This window comes from Nerophis lumbriciformis, linkage group LG04 (genome assembly GCF_033978685.3).
Source record: "Nerophis lumbriciformis linkage group LG04, RoL_Nlum_v2.1, whole genome shotgun sequence".
Classification (NCBI taxonomy): domain Eukaryota; kingdom Metazoa; phylum Chordata; class Actinopteri; order Syngnathiformes; family Syngnathidae; genus Nerophis; species Nerophis lumbriciformis.
In genome coordinates this window covers 19,583,321-19,607,919 of record NC_084551.2, presented here as the reverse complement: position 1 = coordinate 19,607,919, position 24,599 = coordinate 19,583,321, and the positions used below count along the sequence as shown (strand labels likewise).

The 24,599-nt window shown below is 39.6% G+C and overlaps 2 protein-coding genes and 1 long non-coding RNA gene across 5 annotated transcripts; 2 read left to right on the top strand and 1 right to left on the bottom strand.

Moving 5' to 3' along the window:
* The first annotated feature begins 86 nt into the window (after positions 1–86).
* Positions 87–16,836, top strand: LOC133597232 (zinc fingers and homeoboxes protein 1-like). 3 transcript variants are annotated; one of them, XM_061950103.1, is made up of 8 exons: positions 87–132; positions 3,475–3,787; positions 3,873–4,321; positions 6,259–6,459; positions 6,544–6,759; positions 10,592–10,756; positions 11,393–12,586; positions 13,419–16,836. In XM_061950103.1, the coding sequence occupies exons 2-8, from the start codon at positions 3,580–3,582 to the stop codon at positions 13,686–13,688; spliced, it is 2,703 nt and encodes a 900-aa protein (XP_061806087.1). In that variant the 5' UTR covers positions 87–132; positions 3,475–3,579; the 3' UTR covers positions 13,689–16,836. The 3 variants fall into 3 exon arrangements, with proteins under 3 accessions (XP_061806087.1, XP_061806080.1, XP_061806095.1); XM_061950096.1 differs by lacking the exon at positions 87–132 and adding an exon at positions 280–694; XM_061950111.1 differs by lacking the exon at positions 87–132 and having other exon boundaries at positions 3,070–3,787.
* LOC133597270 (uncharacterized) lies at positions 6,539–18,268 on the bottom strand. Its single transcript, XR_009814671.1, has 3 exons — positions 18,145–18,268; positions 6,676–6,743; positions 6,539–6,607 (listed from the first exon to the last, which is right to left on the bottom strand). It is a non-coding gene; the product is annotated as an uncharacterized lncRNA (long non-coding RNA).
* Positions 18,012–24,571, top strand: lg04h8orf76 (linkage group 04 C8orf76 homolog). The gene is made up of 8 exons (XM_061950118.1): positions 18,012–18,250; positions 18,367–18,468; positions 21,262–21,405; positions 21,527–21,577; positions 21,647–21,791; positions 21,862–21,946; positions 23,644–23,776; positions 24,105–24,571. Exons 1-8 carry the CDS (start codon positions 18,146–18,148, stop codon positions 24,270–24,272), a joined length of 933 nt encoding a protein of 310 aa, XP_061806102.1. The 5' UTR covers positions 18,012–18,145; the 3' UTR covers positions 24,273–24,571.
* Positions 24,572–24,599: the final 28 nt, after the last annotated feature.

Below are 24,599 nucleotides of genomic sequence, written 5' to 3'. Positions count from 1 at the left end.
TCGAGAATATTCATGAGGGAAAAGTGCAATGTCAGTTTTGTCCTCAAGTAGCTTCTCGTGCTGCCTTGACAGGTCATGTAAGGACACTGGGCACGGCAACGAGACAAAAGCCGCTTCTACACATACTTTTAAGTAATATTTTCTGTTTTCTGCTTTAAAAACAACTAAATAAAATTGCCTTGAACGACCAACTTCTGGACAAATATGTACTTTATACATTTTCGGAATGTTGCGAGCACCCAATGTCGCGGGCGGATGACGTCACGGCGTATCCGAATAATGACGCTGTTTGATCATTGTAAAAAACCCGCCGTTAAAAAATGAGAATTGGGTCAGCGAGCTAATGCAGTTGGTTGTAACAGTTGTCTTTTCATTCATGGAGCCTTACTCGACGCTTGCCGGGACACATAACAACCTGTTCGGAAGAGGGTGAGAGATGTGCGGTGTTGCCAGCATCTGTAGACGGGAGTCGTAGCCGTTAGACCGGTCCATTTGTGCGCGTGCCTCCCACCGTCTGTTTTGGACACCGACAGACGAGCCCGGTGAACGTCCGCGCTACGGTGCGTACCGGCCCGGGTGGCGCTGAATGGTTAGCGGCTGGGAAGGACAGACGTCGGGAGCTGCTCGGGTGAAACACCCCGCGCCTCGCCCCGGATAGCCAGACAGCAACACGGCGCACGCTGGAGTAGTTGCAGTAAGTTAGCCGGCAGACATGTACAGCAATAATGATTGCTAACATTGGCTAGTTGGCCCTTCTCGTTCTCTTCACGCTACATAGCTAAATCACACGCCTTCAATTATAAGTCGCTTTCGTTCATTTAAAAAATAATGTATGATGCTTATTGTAATCTACACATAAAGCCCACGTTATTGCCACATTTCAGTTCTGAGAAGTTAGCCCAGACATGCCCACCTCTGTTAGACTGTATGCATTACTGTAGCATCATGCTAAATACATAATTAATAAAATAGCAATATATGTAAGGGGACTCATATTGTTTGTATTGTATTTTTTTAAAGTCAGTTTCTGATTTTGATAATGTTAGATACAAATATATTTCACAAGAGAGATGGTACACATTAATGTTATTTGACACAAGATCAGCCATATATGCAAAGTGGAATCATACCCTTTTTCAGTGTCTAATTTAGATAATGTAATGGTGTAGAATATTATTGAATAATTGCATGTTAATTGTGGTTAATTGCATATCAACTCACTGTTATCATGGTTGGCAATGTTTAACAGATCAGGGCTTCAACGATTAATCGATTAGAAAAAAGCTTCAAATTGTATTCTGTTTCTTCGATTAATCGTTTAACGATTGTAAAGAAAGAAAAATGATCAAATCCAGACCGCATCGAGTGCCTGGAACCTTAAATACACAAACCTATTTTCCGCACACCTGCAATAGAGCTCATATGACAGGTGGTGTGTGTTTGCTGTAATACATGACTGTCTCACAAAATTAGAATATTGTGATAAAGTCCTTTATTTTCTGTAATGCAACTAAAAACATGAAAATGTCATACATTCTGGATTCACTACACATCAACTGAAATATTGCAAGCCTTTTATTATTTTGATTTTGCTGATTATGGCATACAGCTTAAGAAAACTCAAAAATCCCATCTCAAAAAATTAGAATATTTCCTCAGACCAAGTAATAAAAAAAGATTTATAACAGCAAAACAATCAAACATTTGAAAATGTCAATTAATGCACTCAGTACTTTGTTGGGAATCCTTTTGCACGGATTACTGCATCAATGCGGCGTGGCATGGAGGCAATCAGCCTGTGGCATTGTTGAGGTGTTATGGATGCCCAGGATGCTTCAATAGCGGCCTTTAGCTCATTTGCATTATTGGGTCTGGTGTCTTTCAGCTGCTTCTTCACAATACCCCACACATTCTCTATGGGGTTCAGGTCAGGGGAGTTGTCAGGCCAATCAAGGACAGTAATGCCATGGTCAGTACACCAGTTACTGGTGGTTTTGGCACTGTGGGCAGGTGCCAGATCAGGCTGGAAAATGAAATCATCATTTTCATAGAGCTTTTCAACAGATGGAAGCATGTAGTGCTCTAAAATCTCTTGGTAAACAGCTGCATTGACTCTGGACTTGATGAAACACAGTGGACCAACACCAGCAGTTGACATGGCTCCCCAAACCATTGCTGACTGTGGAAACTTCACACTGGATTTCAAGCAACTTGGATTTTGCTCCTCTCCAGCCTTCCTCCAGACTCTAGCGCCTTGACTTCCAAATGAAATACAAAACTTGCTTTCGTCTGAAAACAGGACTCTGGACCACTCTGCAACTGTGCAGTGCTTCTTTTCCATAGCCCAAGTCAGACGCTTCTTCCGTTGTCTTGAGTTCAGAAGTGGCTTGACCATGGGAATACGGCTACATGCTTCCATCTGTTGAAAAGCTCTATGGAGATGATGATTTCATTTTCCAGCATGATCTGGCACCTGCCCACAGTGCCAAAACCACCAGTAACTGGTGTACTGACCATGGCATTACTGTCCTCGATTGGCCTGCCAACTCCCCTGACCTGAACCCCATAGAGAATTTGTGGGGTATTGTGAAGAAGAAGCTGAAAGACACCAGACCCAATAATGCAAATGAGCTAAAGGCCGCTATTGAAGCATTCTGGGCATCCATAACACCTCAGCAATGCCACAGGCTGATTGCCTCCATGCCACGCCGCATTGATGCAGTAATCCGTGCAAAAGGATTCCCAACAAAGTACTGAGTGCATTAATTGACATTTTCAAATGTTTGATTGTTTTGCTGTTATAAATCTTTTTTTATTACTTGGTCTGAGGAAATATTCTAATTTTTTGAGATGGGATTTTTGAGTTTTCTTAAACTGTATGCCATAATCAGCAATATTAAAATAATAAAAGGCTTGCCATATTTCAGTTGATGTGTAATGAATCCAGAATGTATGACATTTTCATGTTTTTAGTTGCATTACTGAAAATAAAGGACTTTATCACAATATTCTAATTTTCTGAGACAGTCCTGTATGTGTGGCATGAACCGTGGAACGTTTTTATTTTTATTAATGCATAACTTTGTTTTTTTAAATAAAAACAAATGACGCTCTTGACAAGCAGAACAATCGTTTATTTCAGCTATTTTCCTTAAAATACAGATTGATGCTATAAAGTGTGATTTACCCGATTACCAATTAAGCCAACAAACTAATCGATAGATTACTAAAACAATTGATAGCTGCAGCTCTAACACTGATGCATTTTATTCTGAGAGGTGTATCATTTGTGTTATGATTAGGTTATGGATAATATCTTATACTTATACTAGGATGTGTAAAATCCAAAACAATGTCAAAGTGTATTAAGAATAGATTCATTTAACATGCACACTTTGTTCAAATGTACACACTTGCCTAAAATAATCTGTTTAAATGCACTTTGCAACATTTTCCATTTGTTTCTTTTACCAGACAATTGAAAAGTCTTGGTTCGTGAAGATGACTTCTAAAGACATGTGAGCCTCAACTCTTCTGCCTAAAACTGCATTTACTCTAGATAGACATTTGCACAGTTTAATGATGTCAAGCCGCCGAAAATCAACAACGCCTTGCATGGTGCTGCCCTCTGATGTGGTGGAGCAGTTACCATCTGATGAGCTGGAGGGGATAACTGAAAGAACAAAAGAAGATCATACTGATGGGGTGGACGGGACAGTAGATAAGGTTACAACAGCAGAGGAACTGGATCATACAGTAGTGGTTGTCCCTACCCTACCAGATGCTGGTAAATTTGTTTTGTCCCAATCTCTTCTGTGCAGTAATGTTCAAGTGAATATAAATGTTGCTTTAAAATGACATTATCTTTGTAGGCGAATCCAACAACTTAGAGGAGAAAGATTCGCTGAGTCCATCACTAAAGTGTAGCACCGCAAACGCCCCAGAGTGTCGGGGCAGCGACCAGTATCAGCAGTGTGACATGCCTGAGGAAGCAGAAGCAGATGCCACAACTGTTGCCGCCATTTCTCTCAGCAAGACTCCGATCATGAGGATGAAGACCAAATCTGAACCCAAGAAAATCACGTCTTCCCTTAATGCATCAGATGAAGTAGTGGAGTATTTTGAAAGAGGGGTCGAAGGCAAGCTGGGCGGAGAGCAGGAGCCAATCGAAGCTCCTCTGGGGCCCATGGCATCTATGGAGATGCTGCTGCACGACTCTATGAAGCTCGGAGGAGGCAACTTTCTATTCAGCCAGCCCTCAGAGAAGCCAAGGAAGTCATCCATTTTAAATCCTACTGTTATTCCTCCTGGCCTGGCACAGGTAGAGTAAGAAGATTTTACTTGGCATATTGAAACAACAGTGTTTTGTCTTGGCAGTGACAGTACTGTACATCAACACACTGGTGGTTGACTTTCAAACAGTTAGTTGTACAGCAGTACCTCAATTTACGACATTAAGTGGTTCTATGACATAGCTCCTAACTCCAAACACTTGTACCCAACGTTCCGTCTAAGGTGCGCACCTGCGCAATTGCGCACTGCTCACGCGTCCTCTGCGCACAGCAAATCTATGCCGCGCAAAAAATCAAATCCCACTCTAAACAAAATAAACAAATCGTTTGTTTTGTATGATTTTGCAATGCAACTGTGAGTAACAGGTGACGAAAGGCGGCCACAACAGATAAAACAATGTTTGTCAACACTTAAATTATTGTAACGTCTGGAGACACTTTAAGGAGGACAGGAATTCCATCGGTCCCTTTATTTAGCGAAATTGTTTGTCGGCCATAACCACACCAAAACAATGTGTAAAATACTTTTATCTAGCAAAACTGGTCGTTGTCTACCGTACAAACCAATCCAAAAGCAACTCTTTGTCATCTGTTATATCAACAGCAGCCGCTTGCTCCCTCTCTCACCTGCACCAACACATACATTATGGCAATTAGCCACTGGTGCGTTTATGGCCACACAAAAAGTTGGACAACTCCAACACTACACGTAAAGTGTAAATTTCAGGTCGTTTTACTATGACTCCTCAATCAGTGTGCTTATTCTACTGTCATTTGTTAAGAATGTTATTTTTTGGATATTAATCATGAAATGATGTTACAGGACTACATAATTGCTAATAAAAATATTTATTTTACGGACAGAAAGTTAATAAACACTTCATCTCATGCAGCATGTGAATGTTTTAAGGGGAACTAAATGTAATCTCTGAAAGCAGGACCACCACCCAGGCATAAAATACTATAGTGCATAGCTGATTAAAAAAAACAATATCTAAGTGGGCCAAATCACATATATTAGAAAATAATCTCTTGAAATTGACTAGTCACTTGATTATAATAATAAGACATTTAATTTGTTATGTCAGGTTTGAGACAAATGTGCTGCTGGTATGACCACAGAGTGCACGTCTGTATTCCACTGAATGCTCAGGGTGTTTGTGCGTTTGCTCACACACATGAAAAATTAGAGGGAACATAGCTTGTACCTAAATTCAACGTCTCCATTGAATTGCTGTTTTCCCCGCCCAAAACAGAAACATTTTACCACTAACATGAGTTTAAAAAAGAAACACACATTTTTATATAAGAAATATTGTATAAAAACAATACAATAAAATGTAATACTAACAACTACAGTAGTTTTATGAAAGAATGTAATAATGTACAGCATTACCTTAGAGAATGGACTTCTTCGTAATCTCCCTCCAGCTGCTTCTCAGCCAAACACACAATCCGCATAATTTCCATATTTTCCTGTATAAATGTCCGCCAGTTAGAAAAAAAAATTCAAAATTTTTGGCTGGTGTTAGACTCATTCTGCTTCACTGTGGTGCAGACCAGCAGTGTTACATTCAAATTGCTTTGCCTTGTTGGTGACACGCTCGGTTTTTGATTATTTATTTCTTTAATTCAATGAATATCACCCTATTTTTCTCAGCACTTTCCTTCACACTCACTATCTTTTTTCCCATGGTTGGAAAACACAGTTATGCCAATCTATCTATAAGCTAATGCTAGCAAGTAAGAACAGATGTTGGTTGGATTAAGGTGTCCACTGTGACGGTTGATATACCAAAAACTGGCAGGGATGCTATCAACCAAAATTTTATGTTTGCAACTTAAAGCAGAGAGAAATATTTGATCTCAAAAACACTACTCTGTTGAGTATAATATTCTCCTTGCATCAGGTATAACATAAATGGTTATTCATTCTTCATTCCTTTTTCTCACTCTTTTATTTCAGGTGCTTTCTGCTTTCCAGGCGCAGCAAACTACAGCAGCTCAACCCCAGCTGCTCATACCTCTGAGCAGCATTCCCTCTTATAGCGCAGCTATGGACACCAACCCTCTGCTGGGCGGCACCTACAAGAAGTTTCCCTACCCCTCAGTGGCTGAGATCAACAGTCTGGCAGGGCAGACGCAATTCACAGAGGAGCAGATTAAGGTAGTTAAAAGGGGGCGAATTTATCATACCTGCCAAAAAAGATGATCAATGAACTGACCTAAAAGATTCTGCTCCCTCTTCCAGGTATGGTTCTCTGCCCAGCGGCTGAAGCACGGCGTCAGCTGGACCCCAGAGGAAGTAGAAGAGGCTAGGAGGAAACAGTTCAATGGCACCGTGCACACTGTGCCTCAAACTATCACTGTCATACCTGCTCACCAGCTCTCAGCTGCTGCCAACGGCCTACAGTCCATTCTTCAGACCTGCCAGATAGTGGGCCAGCCAGGCTTGGTATTCACGCAGGTGAGTGCAGAATGAATGTGTTATTATATTAGCTCTGAATCACCACTGACCTGCTCTGACTCTACATGCATTATAGTGGAAATTATGTCAAGAATGTGCTAACAAATATAGAGTGTTGTTGTATGCTAATTCGTAACCAGTGTTACAAAATAGCGTTAGTAAATAAATGATAAATGGGTTGTACTTGTATAGCGCTTTTCTACCTTCAAGGTACTCAAAGCGCTTTGACACTACTTCCACATTTACCCATTCACACACACATTCACACACTGATGGAGGGAGCTGCCATGCAAGGCGTTAGTAACTCCATTATTGTTTTCCAGAAACGGGTATTCTAATTACTTTTTTAAAAGTTACAACGCTGTTACCAACAGTTACATTTGACAAGTTATTACCCTAGTATCAAGGCTGGTCTGACACTCTTTCAAACCTTTGTTCTGACCTCAACACATCTACAGCAGTGTTCAGTTTCAACACTGCATATATTATCTTGTTTTTGTCCTTCTTTCCCGGCGTCTTCTCTGACTTGTTTTTCTCCTGGATTTTACTTCCAATGAAAAAAAGATAAATCCCCATACGTACTGCCACTACTGCAGCAATCGGGTCCGCTCAACAAGCCTCAGGGTGTGGGCTCATGTATGTGATTGAATCAAATCAACAACGTGACTGAGATGGCTTGACATGAAGACGACAGAAAATCCCAAAATCTAGATGAAGAGGAGACTTACCTTTCTCTAGTTCTTTCTATAATATCAAAGGAACAATGACATTGAAAAATGTTTCAACTATAAGCTCTGTGAAGGAGCCAAGAATTGTTTTTATTTTCATTTTTGAATATTTCAGCTAATGTTGTATTAAATAAATCCACAAACTGCCATGGATGTGTGCCAGAGTGGATAGCATAGTGGTTAGTGGCATGCTCTTGTGATGTATAGGATGTAGATTCCAGTCCATGAGGCTATGAGTAAATGATTATTCTTTAAATTTATTTAGCGGGAATTTATGAATGAAATGAAAATCCCTTATGTTTACCTGATTTCCTGGGAGATTTACCATATTTTTTAATTGCAAATGTTGACAAGTATGGCATATACAGCACACCGTCTCACTGTCCTCTCCTCCCACTTCAACACTTCCTTATTCTCCACCATACACACCCACTCAAGGTGCACTCAGACATCCAAACATCAACACAAAATTGGCGTTTTTATGATGGAAATGCAGACAATACTTGTGTCACTGACCATGAGCCAGAGCATAGTGGTTTTCTGCATCTGTTGTAACTCTGATCTCATGAAACATCAACCAATGGGAGATGGCAGATATTTGAATGTTTTTCTTTTGAAAGTAAGGCAATTTCCCTCAAATAATGACATTTATGAAAGATTAATTACGTGATTCCATTCAAGTAGTGTTTCTGTCGCAGATGCGCAAATGGGCTGTTGATCCGGTAAAGTCGAACAAAAACATGACACAGTTGTGAAGTGAAGTGAATTACATTTATATAGCGCTTTTTCTCAAGTGACTCAAAGCGCTTTACATTGTGAAAACCAGTGTGGGTGGCACTGGGAACAGGTGGGTAAAGTGTCTTGCCAAAGGACACAACGGCAGTGACTAGGATGGCGGAAGCGGGGATCGAACCTGCAACCCTCAAGTTGCTGGCCCGGCCGCTCTACCAACCGAGCTATACTGCCCCAGTTGACCGACAAATATGATGCACACTTTGCAGGGAGGGTTTTTTTTTTCCACCAAAGCTCTTTCAACTTTAAATAGCACAATAATAACACAAAAGGAGTAACATGTCCTAATTCATGTGTGTACAAACCCCGTTTCCATATGAGATGGGAAATTGTGTTAGATGTAAATATAAACGGAATACAATGATTTGCTAATCATTTTCAATCCATATTCAGTTGAATATGCTACAAAGACAACATATTTGATGTTCAAACTCATAAACATTTATTTTTTTTGCAAATAATCATTAACTATAGAATTTGATGCCAGCAACACGTGACAAAGAAGTTGGGAAAGGTGGCAATAAATACTGATAAAGTTGAGGAATGCTCATCAAACACTTATTTGGAACATCCCACAGGTGTGCAGGCTAATTGGGAACAGGTGGGTGCCATGATTGGGTATAAAAACAGCTTCCCAAAAAATGCTCAGTCTTTCACAAGAAAGGATGGGGCGAGGTACACCCCTTTGTCCACAACTGCGTGAGCAAATAATCAAACAGTTTAAGAACAACGTTTCTCAAAGTGCAATTGCAAGAAATTTTGGGATTTCAACATCTACGGTCCATAATATCATCAAAAGGTTCAGAGAATCTGGAGAAATCACTGCACGTAAGCGGCATGGCCGGAAACCAACATTGAATGACCGTGACCTTCGATCCCTCAGACGGCACTGTATCAAAAACCGACATCAATCTCTAAAGGATATCACCACATGGGCTCAGGAACACTTCAGAAAACCACTGTCACTAAATACAGTTGGTCGCTACATCTGTAAGTGAAAGTTAAAGCTTTACTATGCAAAGCGAAAGCCATTTATCAACAACATCCAGAAACGCCGCCGGCTTCTCTGGGCCTGAGATCATCTAAGATGGACTCATGCAAAGTGGAAAAGTGTTCTGTGGTCTGACGAGTCCACATTTCAAATTGTTTTTGGAAATATTCGACATCGTGTCATCCCGACCAAAGGGGAAGCGAACCATCCAGACTGTTATCGACGCAAAGTTCAAAAGCCAGCATCTGTGATGGTATGGGGGCGCATTAGTGCCCAAGGCATGGGTAACTTACACACTGTGAAGGCACCATTAATGCTGAAAGGTACATACAGGTTTTAAAACAACATATGCTGCCATCTAAGCGCTGTCTTTTTCATGGACACCCTTGCTTATTTCTGCAAGACAATGCCAAGCCACATTCAGCACGTGTTACAACAGCGTGGCTTCGTAAAAAAAGAGTGCAGGTACTTTCCTGGTCCGCCTGCAGTCCAGACCTGTCTCCCATCAAAAATGTGTGGCGCATTATGAAGCGTAAAATACGACAGCGGAGACACCGGACTGTTGAACGACTGAAGCTCTACATAAAACAAGAATGGGAAAGAATTCCACTTTCAAAGCTTCAATTAGTTTCCTCAGTTCCCAATCGTTTATTGAGTGTTGTTAAAAGCAAAGGTGATGTAACACAGTGGTAAACATGTCCTTTCCCAACTACTTTGGCACGTGTTGCAGCCATGAAATTCTAAGTTAATTATTATTTGCAAAAAAAAAAATTTAGTTTATGAGTTTGAACATCAAATATCTTGTCTTTGTAGTGCATTCAATTGAATATGGGTTGAAAAGGATTTGCAAATCATTGTATTCTGTTTATATTTACATCTAACACAATTTCCCAACTCATATGGAAACAGGGTTTGTACATGTTTTATATTAGAAAAACAAACATGTTTTTTGTTAGTATCAACATAATGCTAAATATGTTTAATAAACAAGAACATCCTGCAAGTTGTGCGTTGTAAATTGTTGTGAACGGTACATTTTGACACTTAATTCTGCATCAAATTAATGTTTTGGCTTGAGACAATGATCTGGTTTTTGTGTGGCAAACATAATAGAGGATCTAGTTGTTTGTTTACTATTGTGTGTTTCTTCCTCTAAATCATACTTACAGCTGTTTCTGATATTTTGGCTGCATCATTTATTTGTGAGATTCCAAATACTTAACATTCCTCTCTATCATTTATTTTTTTGTCTAATGTTGTGTGTTTTGGATTTCATGTGAACATGTGGTCATAATGCCATTGCTGCTCTGTGTGTTTCCAGTTGGGTCCAGGAGGAAACCTTCCAGTGACCAATCCCATCACCCTGACAGTGGCAGGTCTGCCCAGTCAGTCCCAGAGCTCCAGCAGAGTTTCCTGCCAGTCCACCCCAACAAACAGTGATCTTAAACGGGCTACCACCATTCAGCCCCCCTCTCTTTCCCCCCAGGTACAGCTGCCTTTAATACTTCTGATTTTGTGCTGTGCTAATGGTGAAATAGGGCGGCAACTAACGACTGTTTGAAAGTTAACAAGTCATCAACAATCTTAACGATTAGTCGCCTAATCAGATTATGAAGTGCACACCTATTGAGTCACTCTAAATCAGCCATTGGCTTTTAATTCAGCTTGATATATCTTTGGGTATGTGCTAACAAAGATTAAATACAATAAAGTTGATTACCTTATTCAGAAAAAAATATTTATGCTAATTAGGCTGATACAAAAATTAAAAAAAATATTTCACTTCTGTCCATTTAAAAGCAAATACAGGCAACGTTCTGATAAAACAAAGTATTTTCATGTAAACAAATAACAGTCAGAATAGCAGCAATAAAAACAAACAACAAAACAGTATCTCTCAAAGATAAAAGTGCATTTTGCCTCGATGATGTATTTAGAAAGATGCACACACGTATAGAGAATAAGTTTACCCGGTGGACTTTGGCTGAAATGATAGTTAAAGCTTTTTTTCACACAACTCAGTTACTCCATTGTTACTGTAGCTATCTACAAGCTAACTCCTTTGATGATGTAGAGCAATACATTCATGTTAAGCACGTAACTCTCCTTTTCTTTCTGGAAGGAGAACTCAGCCCTGAATGCAGACACATTCAGTATGCGGCCCAAGAAGTCCAAAGAGCAGCTGGCGGAGCTGAAAGCCAGCTACCTTAAAAACCACTTTGTCAGTGATGCAGAGATCGCACGCTTGATGAACATCACCAATCTGACCAAGGGCGAGATCAAAAAATGGTTCAGTGACACCAGGTACAACCAACGAAACTCCAAAAACAATGTGATTGTTTTCCACGACGGAGGTAGCAGAGGAGGAGGCGGTAGCTGTAGCAGCAGCGCCAACGCCACCATAGTCATCGACTCAAGCGACGAAACCCCGTCATCCCCGCACCGTGCCCGCACGCCTCCTGTGAAGGAGAAGGAGACGCGGCCCAAGACGTGGAATCCTTTCCCCGACTTCACTCTGCAGAAGTTTAAAGAGAAGACACCGGAGCAACTGGTGGTGCTGGAGGAGAGCTTTGAGAAGAGCAGCACTCCGTCAGATGAAGAGCTGAGCCGCCTGAGAACGGAGACAAAACTGACACGCAGGGAGATTGATGCCTGGTTCACAGAGAGACGAAAAATTCCGACAATCAGCACACCCTCCCCAGATTCTTCTGAGGGAGGGCCAACGGACACCGGTGGATTGAGCACTGATGTCGGGGCTTCTTGCTCTCCCTCTTCCTCTCGTACGATTAGTCAAACTCCGCCCGGAGGCCGCAGTAAGCAGATAGCAACCAGCAGCAGCAGAGACATCAAAGATAAGACTAAAAAGACTCCAGAACAGCTCCATCTTCTTAAAAGTGCCTTTGTGCGAACTCAGTGGCCCACCACAGAGGAATACGAACAGCTAGCAGAGGAAACCGGTCTGCCCCGACCTTACGTCGTCAGCTGGTTCGGGGATTCTCGGTACTCCTGGAAGAACGGGAACCTTAAATGGTTCTTTCAGTACCAAAGTGGTAACGTGGAGGGCCCAAACAGTGGGGGGAGCAACAAATTGGGTAGTCGAAAAAGACGTCCCAGAAATCGTGGTTGGGGGAGATCTCGAACCCGCAAGCAGCCGAGGCGGTCCGCCTCGTTTAGTTCAGACCTGGACATGTGTCCCCCGCCAAAGAAATTCAAGAGCGGCAGGGACATCCTAAAGGAGTATTACCTGAAGCACCGCTTCCTCAGTGAGCAGGACCTGGATGAGCTTGTCACCAAAACCAATATGAGCTATGAACGGGTAACAAAGGATTTTTATAATTTATGTGCACAAACTGTACTAACCTCACACTCTTTTACTTCAGACTGGTGGTGTAAAACAGTGATGTCCAAAGTCCAACTAATGGACCATTTACTCGTTTGTTTTCTATTGGCCCATTGCATGTTTTGAAAAATAAAATGAAACAAGGAAGATTGTGGCCCACACTGTAAACAGCAAAATTACACAAAACATATTGTTAGCTAAGAAGTTATTACATCATCCTGTCTCTTACCCAGTCAGCTGGGATAGGCTCTATAGTCATACAATGAATAGATAGTACATACTGGGGATGTAACGATAAACGGTATTAATGATCAAACCAACGACTGTTAGTATTACTGTTTTAAATTAAAATGATCGGAAAACTGTGTGATAGTGAACTGCATTTGATTAAGATAAACTCACAGACGGACTGGTGCTAGCACACAAGTTTGAATGCTAACATGAATACAAGTAATATTAACGTCTTTCTCAGTTAAGAAACAACATACCCCAATTTAAACTTATATTAACGCATTGCTGTCTAAGTAACTAAGATATTCATTTGTGCTTTGGCAATGATGTGTTTAATGGCTGCTGAACAGAATAGGACACCACGATTTATTAAAAAACCTACTTTCTGAGCACATTCAACAATACCGCGTGATAACCGTGAGAATTTTGGTCACAATAAGCGTGAAATGGAATTTTCATATTGTTTCGTCCCTAGTAAATACTATTCACTCTAATAAGTGAACTATCATTCTTGTACAAGTATCATTATTTGTAGTGTATATTGTTACACAGATTGTCTTTACCTTTCTCCAATAAGGTGAGGGAATGGTTCGCTGAGGTCCAGAGACGACTGGATATGGGAGCAGACCCCTTCCAGGAGCCGACTTTGGGGAGGGCAGACGGAGGAGAAGGGGCAGACGAGATCCGGATAGAGGCATCGAGTGCCAACAAGGAGCCCTCAGGCACTGAAATGGGAGAGGAGGACGAAGATGACGACGAGGAGCATGATGAAGAAGACACAGATGACAGTGAGGTTTGGGAGCCGTCACGCAGTGTGAGGAAGTCCTTGTCTGTGTCTGAGGACTAAATCGTTAAAGAATGTTACAACTCAATAATGGTGTTCACCTAAATGCTCAACGGTGACATTGATTATGTTCCAAATATTTGGGAATGATGCTTTATGTCCCAATCTCAGCTCTTACCCAGCGGGCAATATTTAAGCAATGTATTTTTTGGTACACCAAAAAAGCAGACAATAATAGTATTTAAAATGTAAAAACAATCATCAACTAGAATTTATGATGTAAAGTCCCTCACTGAATTTAATGCTGCATTTCTTTAGAAGTGTTTTGAGCACAAGCGCAAATTTCAACTTCAATTGCAAATGAATGTTGGCCCCTTTTCACTACAAAATGAAATGTGACTCCTTTTTAATGTGTTTACAAGGTGCGCTTAAAGTTGCCCTTAGGTTAAACCACATTTAGCACACCTGGTGGAAGGGTTCCGTCATCATTTTAAAGCGACACACACCTACAGTAAATGAGAATGGATGAGTTTACATAGGTTATGGTAATCCATCAGAGATAAAGGCTTAATGCAACGTGAGCCAAAGTACGTTAATACTGAGTGAACACCAATGTTTTGGTGGAAGGATGTCTTTTCGAAGTCTTCCCTTGATGGTGGTTACTATTCTACATCGTGGAAAAATGTATGTTTAATATGCACTGCGATTGACATGTTTTGCACCTTTTGATACAACAAGCTCAAGGCTGTTGTTACCTATTTTCTATGGAGGTTCTAACAGTTTGAGCTGTGCCAAACTTGAATGTGTTTCCAGACTTGCAAGGCGGTGCTTTTGGCCCGCCCTAAAACAAAACAAAACAGTGTTTTGCAGCAAGCATGCACTAACTGCACCTCCATCAGTAAAAAAAATCATAACCAAACATAATTACTGGTCTGATAAATTGGTCTGGATCTGGGGTCTCCAAAAGATAGGTCACAAAGAGTCAAATAATGGTACTTTTTTATAACAGTTCAATTATATTCAATGAGAAAATAGCATAGAGAAATACAATCACTGTTTAAAAATACAATTTAAATGTTGTCAGTCATTTAAATAAAACACAGATAACTAATTTTTCCTTTCTATTTGTAAAGTAGCTCTAATACTGATGAAAGTTGGAGACCCCTGGTCTAGAAAGACTGTCAACAGTATTTTAAACATTTCAAATGATGAAGCACCTGAACTCAACTTGTTTAAAATGCACTTTGTCTACCACAGTGGATTAAATTATTGATTTGGCACCTTATTCTCGATGTATCATGAAATGGCTCTGAGAGTCAATGTTTTCTTTCATGCTAAACCAGTATTTTGCCTTTAAAAAAAAAGTCAAGAAAATGTTTCCCCTAAGGGAGGACTCTTACCAGTGTATCCACTTTTCTAATAATATGTAAATTATGTTGTTTGAAAGTCGAATGTTTATATAGCTCGGTGGAATCAACTGCCACTTTTTTTTTTTTGCTTTATTGCACAGTTTGAGCCACATTTGGAATACCTTTTAGTAAAAAAAATGTGGTTGGTAAAGGTTTTTGTAAATCACAGAAATGGTGTCCACTTTCATTTGTCCTTTGACTCTTTTCCCTCCAAGAAAATCATGTGGACACGAGCAGTGTCCTGCTTGTTGTGGACCGATGATACCATAAGGACATTGACTTTGCATTCACAGACCCTTGCTTTCTAAAAAGAAATGCTCAAAGGACAACATAGGACTACCATCTTTTCAACCATGGATAGGACCATAGACCTTAAACCCTTTGCAGATAAATACTGTACCTATATGTGCCTCCATGGCTTGTGGACTTGTTCCAAGACAATTGCACCATCTTAACAACACAAACCACTGACGGTGTAGTAGCCTTGTTCAAACCAAGTGGTGATGCATGACCAAGCTCTGCTTTCTGCCGACACTACAAATGCCTGTCATGAAGTTAACATTGTAAACTTCGGGTTTTAAAACCTCTGTGTTAGGATTTTTAGTTCTTGTATTTTTGCCACCTTGTACTTGTCGTTCATGCTATGTTAGCACCTTTTTAGCAATCTCAAAGCATTTTCAGCCTGCCTGGCTTGCTGATTGCAACCGAATGAAAGCGGAAACACATTATTTGTTGTAATGTGAACTGTAAGTGCCTGGGCATGAAAAAGAACAAGATGTTATAGCTTATATACATGTGTACCTACCGTTTATACTTTTTTTTTGTCGAATACTGCATGCAATAAGTACGTCAAACAACTTCTCATTTTGTACATACGTTTGGCTGGCTTGGTTTACTTGACACGGTGGCTAAGCAAGTAAAAGTTAGAAAAGTCAGTCACCATTTTGACTGCGACCATGAATTGTTTCAGCCCTGTCAGTTACCTTCGAACTGTTCCATCTATGTTTTGTACTGCTGCACATTCTGCTTACTTTTAGTCCAGAGATTAGCTGAAAGCCTACTCCGAAAGTATTTTACTATTGTCCGCCTGCTTGTAGAGGTTTGCTATGTTTTTACCAATGAAAAAGTCTCAAAGAATACTTTGTTTACACTGCACACAAGGTGAAAGTGAAACTCAATCTGTTTTAGGTTCAGCCTGTATTGCTGGAGTTGCTTTTGGGTACTTTGGGCTGCCACGGACCACACCTCACTTTGAAAATACATGAACTTTGTCGAAGGAAATAGTAAAACTAAAAACAAAGATGGTGTCATTGGGGATATAAATGCTACTGTTACAATAACACAGGTACATGAGTGTTTGAAACAGGTGACTTGTTTCCATGGGCGTTATGAAGTGATTTGTCTTCTCAATGGAGTGCGGTTATCTATCATCATGTATCATATCATATATCCCACTTAATCTTGCTGTAGTTAGTATGCTGACTAGTATACCTGCTGTGTTATTTACATGCATACCTTGTGTCATCTAAATGCTTCACTCATTTTCTTTATACCTGTGATCTATGAATGTTTATTTTGACAAAATACACGTCACTACTGTCATCTGCTTTTTTCCCCCTTTTTCTGAGATTATTTATTCTCAATGCAACACTTTCCTTCACTGCAATCATTAGAGCTGATGGGTTTTCTCTCTACAGCTACATTTCTACAACATTAATTCAATTACATTTCATAATGGTGCTACAGTGGCGTTCATAAGGCTGGTGCAATTGCTTCAAAACACTAATAAATGTTGACTTTAATTGGCTTGCCTGTATTATATTTAAATCAAATACAGTAGTGACATCCATCCATCCATTTTCTACCGCTTATTCCCTTTGGGGTCGGGGGGGGCGCTGGAGCCTATCTCAGCTACAATCGGGCGGAAGGCGGGGTACACCCTGGACAAGTCGCCACCTCATTGCAGGGCCAACACAGATAGACAGACAACACTCACATTCACACACTAGGCCAATTTAGTGTAACATGTAATTCTTCATATTCAATTTGCTTTAAAATCAGGGGTCCCCAACCTTATTTGCACCACGGACCGGTTTAATGTAGGCATTTTCAGGGACCGGCTTTCCACTTGTGCCAGGTAAATACAAGTCCATGAAAAATACAACTCACTAAAACGCTGAATTAGTGGGAGCCGTGGGCGTGTTTCTTTGCAATGAGATCCCCAGCAGGTTACCATCAACCTGCTGGGGACTGCAGATGGAAATTAGCCTTAGGCTACAATCTGTCACATTTATATTTTATATGTTCATTAATGTGCATTGTATCATGTCACAAAGTTATAACAAATGGCAACGTCATATGAGGAGTTTTATTGTACATCTCTAAACAAGCTTATTGGTGTCTAGTGAGACAGGCGAAAGTTAAGTCGGAGAAAATGCATTCGTTTATAAATTATTTAATATTTCTCTGCGGCCAGGTAGCAAATGCATCACAGACCGGTACCGGCCCCTGGACCGGTGGTTGGGGACCACAGCTTTAAATCATTCCAACAAAATTGGGTTGACTATTCACACCTTTGTAAAAGGAAACTTTGGACAGGCCTCAGTGCAAAGCAATGTGTACTTAAAAGCATTTGTGTTTAAAAAGTAGCACTTGTATGTATCTATTCAAACAATGCTTTTGGATGAGAGAAACAATATTGACATTTTGTTGAAATCTCATTTTCTTAGAAATCCATTTATGTGAAAAAATATGCTTTCATAGGTAGAAAGTACACTGTGTTGCCCATTACAACTCGTAATTATTTATACTATTATTACAATTATAATTAAGTGTAAATTATATAGTTTATATCATTTAAATATATCTAGATTTATCTACTTAAACATTTAAGTTTATTTAAGATCTATTTCGTAAGTTAACGCAAAAGTACAATATGTGTATTTTCTTAGTTGGTCGGAACAATTCTGCCCGGAACAGAAGTCAGTGTGGATCGTGTGTTTCGGCGGACTTGCGTGAAAGGCGGAATCCATGCGGATGGCGCGTGTAAAGCATAATATGTTTAAACTACTAATCAAATTATAGCAGTATAATACATTATAATAACCCACCATGGAAATATTTGGAAGCAACTTCGACGACTCCGTGTTTTCGGAAGCGAAAGACCGAGGCTCCGTGTTCGTGTCGTCTTATAACGCCAAACGCTGCGAGCCGGAGGTAAGCGCCGGAGAGTGTATTCTTCCGCCGCGGAGCCCTGTTTGGAACTAGAATTTAAATAATGCTGAAATGTGCTGTAGATGCTAACGGATAAAGTCTTCTCTGTCCTATTTTAGTGGTTCTGTGACAGTGCTGCTCTCCACACAGATGATTCTCTGCAGAAGCAGAAAGTTTTTAAATTTCGAGGTGACCTGGCTGTGCGGCAAGGCAATTACCAGGTACAGTTTTGAATCCTAATTATCTTGTAATTAAAACCTTACACATACTACTATGTCAGTCTACTAAATAAGGGTTCTGGCCAAATTATTATTTAACATGACACCAATAATTTATATTGTTGTCGGCAGTATTTTACCCAAAATCAATATGGCGCCGGTTCGTGTTTACGTCGACACGTCATAAAGTACCCGGATATTTGGCAAACTAGTCAAAAAAATCCGTGGCTAACATTATCTATTTTGTTCTACAGTATTGGTAATGAGGGGTGTAAAGATTCGTTTTAACTTCGATTCAGAATGCGTGGTTCAATGGACTATATTTTTTACAACGATACGAAACGATTCAGCGAGTTAATAGTATCAGTATCTTAAAAACAAATAAATCAATAAAATGACCAGAGTGAAAAATACTGTTTTGTATATTTCTGTTCATTCTTGTAAGGGAATTAGATATAAATGAATTATGGATATAAACATGCAAGTAAACAACAATTAATGGCCTTTGCATTTTTTTTTTTAAATAAAGTGCAACCGACACTTAAGGTTAAATTAACAAGAGGAAACCTTTTTTTGCTGTCATTTTCAATATTCACAATTTTCAATAAATGTACTGTAACCAACATTTTAAAAGTAGATTTACCTGCAAGTGCAGCCAAAATCTCTTCAGGTTGAAATAACAATATTTACATGCTATTTTTACTTTTGTTTTTGACATATAAAGAATGCAACTACACAATAAATTAAAGTGAAAAATAAAAATACTATATTAATATAAAAAATAAAGTACAACCAAATCTCTTCAGGTTAAATGAGCAGTGGTTTGACCTGCTACGAGTCTTCTTTTAATAAACAGCTACGATAGCAGAGAAAAGTCACGACACAACAACTATAAGCCAAAACACATCAATATAAAGACGCAACGGAAATGACAGCGGACAAGTTTCGACGACTCACCAACTTCTTGAGGAGGAAAGTTGAACATTGTGTAATGAAGGAAGTAGGAAAAGTGTGACCACTTTTTCCTGTAATAAGTAACTTTTTCAATAATAATAAAATAATATGTTCACTACACTGTTGTCAACCTTCCACCTTAGGAAGTTGGTCTGTCGCCATAACTTGCTCCGCTGTTACTTTCGATTTGTCCGTCGTGTACTTTGTGTCCTAAAGTTGTGTTGTGGTGTTTGTATTTGTCATGACTTTTGCAATCGTGCTGTAGCTGACAGTTGTGTTGTGGCTTAATAATAGTCTTGTGTTTGCATTTGTTGTGACCTTTCTCGGCCACTGTAGCTATCCGCCATTCGTGTGTTGACGACTGATGGCGATCACGCCACAGACGAGGAGACAGACTTGAATAACATTCAACATCCTCGTCATTAAAAGTGCTAAACTTCATATAAAGTCTGCCAACTTAAATCCAATGTTTTTCTTTTTGTAGTATTGATAAAATTAAATAATCTTTTAAAACGACGTTGGATCGATACCTATCCTCTGGAAGGCAAACTTGTCCAGCACAGATCAATGGAGTTGACTCCTAAAGGGGAACAGCACTTTTTGGGGGAATTTACGAGAGATATGACGATGGATGTTATTCATAATTTTTTTTGCATTGTAAATATCAAATAAATGCGATCAAAAGTTTGCTTACAATGGAGCCTATGGTAGCTGCACAGTTCTGCCTAAAAAGCCATTTAAAAACATCCAAACACCTCCATCGAGGTTGTACTGTAGCACAATTTTAACATTGAAGCATACGCGGTGCATTAATTTCTAAAACGCATCATAACGTTTGCTTTTTTTTTTTCTTCTTCATCCCTGATTATATTACTCACTGCAGACTTTATGAGATCAAAATAATCACTTACTGTACAATGTCTGCTGTCAATCGGATGCAGACGGCTGCGATGTTCATATATTCCCATTTAGATGAAGAATGACCACAATCCTAACAAAGAAAAGGGGTGAGGGGCAAGGGGGTGAGCAAACGTCTTTTTGTGTTCGCACCATTTTTGGGTCCTAAATAGCTGTTAAAGTGTACCAACTTACCAGAATACCTACTCGGACTTCTTCTGTCCAGGTTAATAGCATGATTTGTGATCTAGAATAAACTTAGCTGATCACTCGATGATGTAAACATAGTGACACACGGAAGTGATCACAGCGTCGCTATAAATAGTTTGTCTGCGTTAGCACTTATAATAACAATATCACTAATACTTGGTTAATATTCAAATCAAGAAATGTAAATGGAGTATTGCTGGTGGTTTTTGAGTGGTTATTCATTCAATTTTATGAGTGAAATAGAGGACCTCCCATTGACTCCGCTGTGAGCAGACTTTTATTTACGTTTATTTACAAATTAGAATGCATTAAAAAAAAAATCCATCCGTCCTCATGTCTTTCATAATGGTTGTGAACGATAGGCAAAATTCCAAAAAACAGTGTCTTTAAGGAATATAAATCGATATATTGATTATTCGTTACACCCCTATTAACAATGTATAGCTCTTATATGTATCATTTGTTTTTCCAACTCATATTTGTTTATCGATAAATATTTCAACACTATTCCTTTTCTTCACTGCTTAATCCATATGCACAATTTGTGTGAAATTGTGCATTTCTGTCAAAATCTTTTACTTCAAATGTATATTTATTTTGATATCTTTACATATTGTTTTGACATTCATTTATTGATTAAACTTGTGACACTAATTGGCACATTACTGAACATTTATTTACTCACTACAAATAGCATTCAATTTCCTATAATGGCACATATTGTGTGTGTAACAGACAGGCCTGGATGCATACAGCAGTTGTCTAGATTGGATCGGCAACAACAATCTGTCTATTAAGAGAGATATATTGGAGGGAATGGTTCGATGTTGCACCAAGCTTGGTCATAGAGACAGAGCGATGGACTTGGTTGACATTCTGGTACGTCCTCATGAGTGCACACACTTCACTGCTCTTAATGTCACAGAACCAACAGCTACTTTGCAGGAGAGTGAAAAAGCATGAACACAGTATCTATTGGGTGATTGTCTTCTTTGTTCAGAGCAAAGAAGCATCAAACACGTGTCACTTGACCAGCCTGCTGCTGCTTAAGGTAAACCACTGACTACTTCACATCTGCTGGCTCAAACTGACATTTGAGATCTTCTACGTTGCCCCAAAGGTCAGCGTCTACCAACATTTTGGTGCCATCGGTCCCAGGATGTTGTCTCTGCAGGACCTGTGCAGCTTGTTGCCCTTTAACCCCTGGAACTGGTTCAACCTGGGAAAGATGTGTGTGCAGCTGCTCGAGGACAACACAGCCTTGGGTAGCCCTCCTTTTAAAGTTGAATCAGATTGCACCTGTGCTTTCTTATTGTCTACCATAAATGTATGCAGAGAAGAGCGCAGAAGCTGAGGACCCAGCATATCTCGCTGAAGGGAAAGTGTGGCTGAAGGCCTGCACGTGTCTCATCAGGACCAGGTGCTGCCCACACACAATACAGCAAACTCATTTTCAGTCAAGTGCAGGCATGTAAGCACCCTGTAAGAAAAAAAGAGAAACACTTACAAAAAAAAGGGAACATTTCGATCGGCACCAAGTGCTGCCATGCAAGCCTCGGAATAACATTTTAAAGATGAAGACAACATTTCATGCAATTGGTTGCATGTCTAAACTATATTTGACATTTAGATTTATTCTCATCTACCAACCTCTTTTGGTTGTCTTTTTGACACTTACCCGTTCCGTCTAATGTACTTCAGAATTTGTAGCTTTTAATGACAATGTAAAATTCTATAACATGAATGTAAAGAACTCAGAAAATGTTTCCCATTTGGCAACTCCATCCTGTAGCCACGCCCCCTCATACTTCCGTTGTTGTGACTTCGGGTTACAATCCATCACGTCAAAAATATACCATCTCACTGTCTACTAATAAATGCTCTAGAACTACAGCTGGTTCAGATTGTAATCATCCAAATATGATAAGCAGAAAAGTGGACAGCCGTCACAATCTACCGATCTCAGGGCGGACACTCTAACCACAAGGCCACTGAGTAGGTTATTACCAATCAAGTGCAGCTTTCTAATAAAACTACTCATTATCGTTGGCTCGCCAATTCATTCAAATCATGGATGAAATGAAACATTTATTTTTTTAAGTTTCATAACCAACATTTGCTGGTTTCCTGAAGAAATTACAACTGTAGTTTTAAAAATAAATAATTCCAAACTCACAACTGAGGTATTAGTGAGCCAAGAAGCTGCATAAATTAGCATGAGTCCGAATGCCTGTTGAGTTTTGACACCTGTGCTACAATAACTAGACCAGCGGTCAACAACCTTTCTCACCCCTCTTCCATTAGAGAAAATAGTTTGGATTGCCAAAACTTAACAGCCTATAAACTTTTCATCTTTTTTTAAACCCTATTTAACAGGCTAACGAATCTGTCCATGCAGAATTTAACTTCTGAAAGCGTTGTCTTAACGATTAGTTTTATCACGGACCCACTCCCCTCCCTTTTCCTTACTTTCCCCACGCTCATTCATGCACCTTTCAGGACATCACACCTCTTTTTAAAAATACACATTACCCCCCACTCCAAGGTTTCCAAAGTCTCCACAAGAAGGGTTGTTAACCCCTGCACTAAACTACCGTATTTTTCGGACTATAAGTCGCAGTTTTTTTCATAGTTTGGCCGGGGGTGCGACTTATACTCAGGAGCGACTTATGTGTGAAATTATTAACACATGACCGTAAAATATCAAATAATATTATTTAGTTCATTCACGTAAGAGACTAGACGTATAAGATTTCATGGGATTTAGCGATTAGGAGTGACAGATTGTTTGGTAAACGTATAGCATGTTCTATATGTTATAGTTATTTGAATGACTCTTACCATAATATGTTACGTTAACATCCCAGGCACGTTCTCAGTTGGTTATTTATGCGTCATATACTGTACACTTATTCAGCCTGTTGTTCACTATTCTTTATTTATTTTAAATTGCCTTTCAAATGTCTATTCTTGGTGTTGGGTTTTATCAAATAAATTTCCCCCAAAAATGCGACTTATATATGTTTTTTTCCTTCTTTATAATGCATTTTCGGCGGAGCGACTTATACTCTGAAAAATACGGTAACTAGACTGCTTTCATATCCTTTTTGCTTTCAGACTCCTGCTAGGAATCTTGCAGCAGCAGCAGTCATCCTTTGTGCTGCTGCGTAACCAAAATGTCCTGCAATCAGCAGAGGAAGCCTTAAAACATCTTAACCCCAAAGAAAGCACTCTGCACACCCTCACTGAGGTGAGGACGGCGCTGTTGTTACGTTAGAGGTCGTTAATATCAGGCCATTATAAGTCATTTTGCATGCAACAAGACATTCAGACAGGATGTGTGTTAAATAGGACCACAATGTTGTTATGGTTGGGAGGAATTTGTTTATGTCTCTCTAGGAAAGGATGCATTTATTAGACCGCAAATGCAACCGGAAGAGACCCGGATAATGCTAAGAAGCACTTAGTGATATCATATCGCCAGAACCTGCCCTAGTTAAGGAGGGATCTTTTTGACAATCTTTATCAAAATTACTCCACTTGGTTGTTAGGTAGACTTTGTGTCTTTTTCTTGCCAGGTGATGTCAAAAGACCTGAACCCAGAGAAGATGAAGGAGGACTACCAAGACGGCGAGAGTCTGTCCAGCGTGTGCTTGCAGAGCTTCAGTGAACGCTGGTGGAACAACATCTTACTGACAGGAGTTCTGGAGGCCGAAGGACGAGACACGCGGAGCGACAAAACGTAATGAATGTTCCTGCGTGAACACAAAGCTGCTCTCAATGTAGAAGAGAACTTGGACTGTTTCACTTGTTCCCACAATTGAAAAATCCATCAAACAGCATGATTTTGTACGTTAACTTGATGGCAAATGGAGAAGTACATGGTGGGATTAAATGTGTCACATGATTACGATCACAAGATTTAAATGATTTTGTGACCTTAATGTGCGTCATAAAAGGAACAAAGATACATTTGTAAATCTGTTTTTTTATTTACTTGAAAATGTTAATGTCTAAGGATATTTTAATAAAATATTTTATGCCATGTTTATTTTTTTTTTTTTAAACCAATG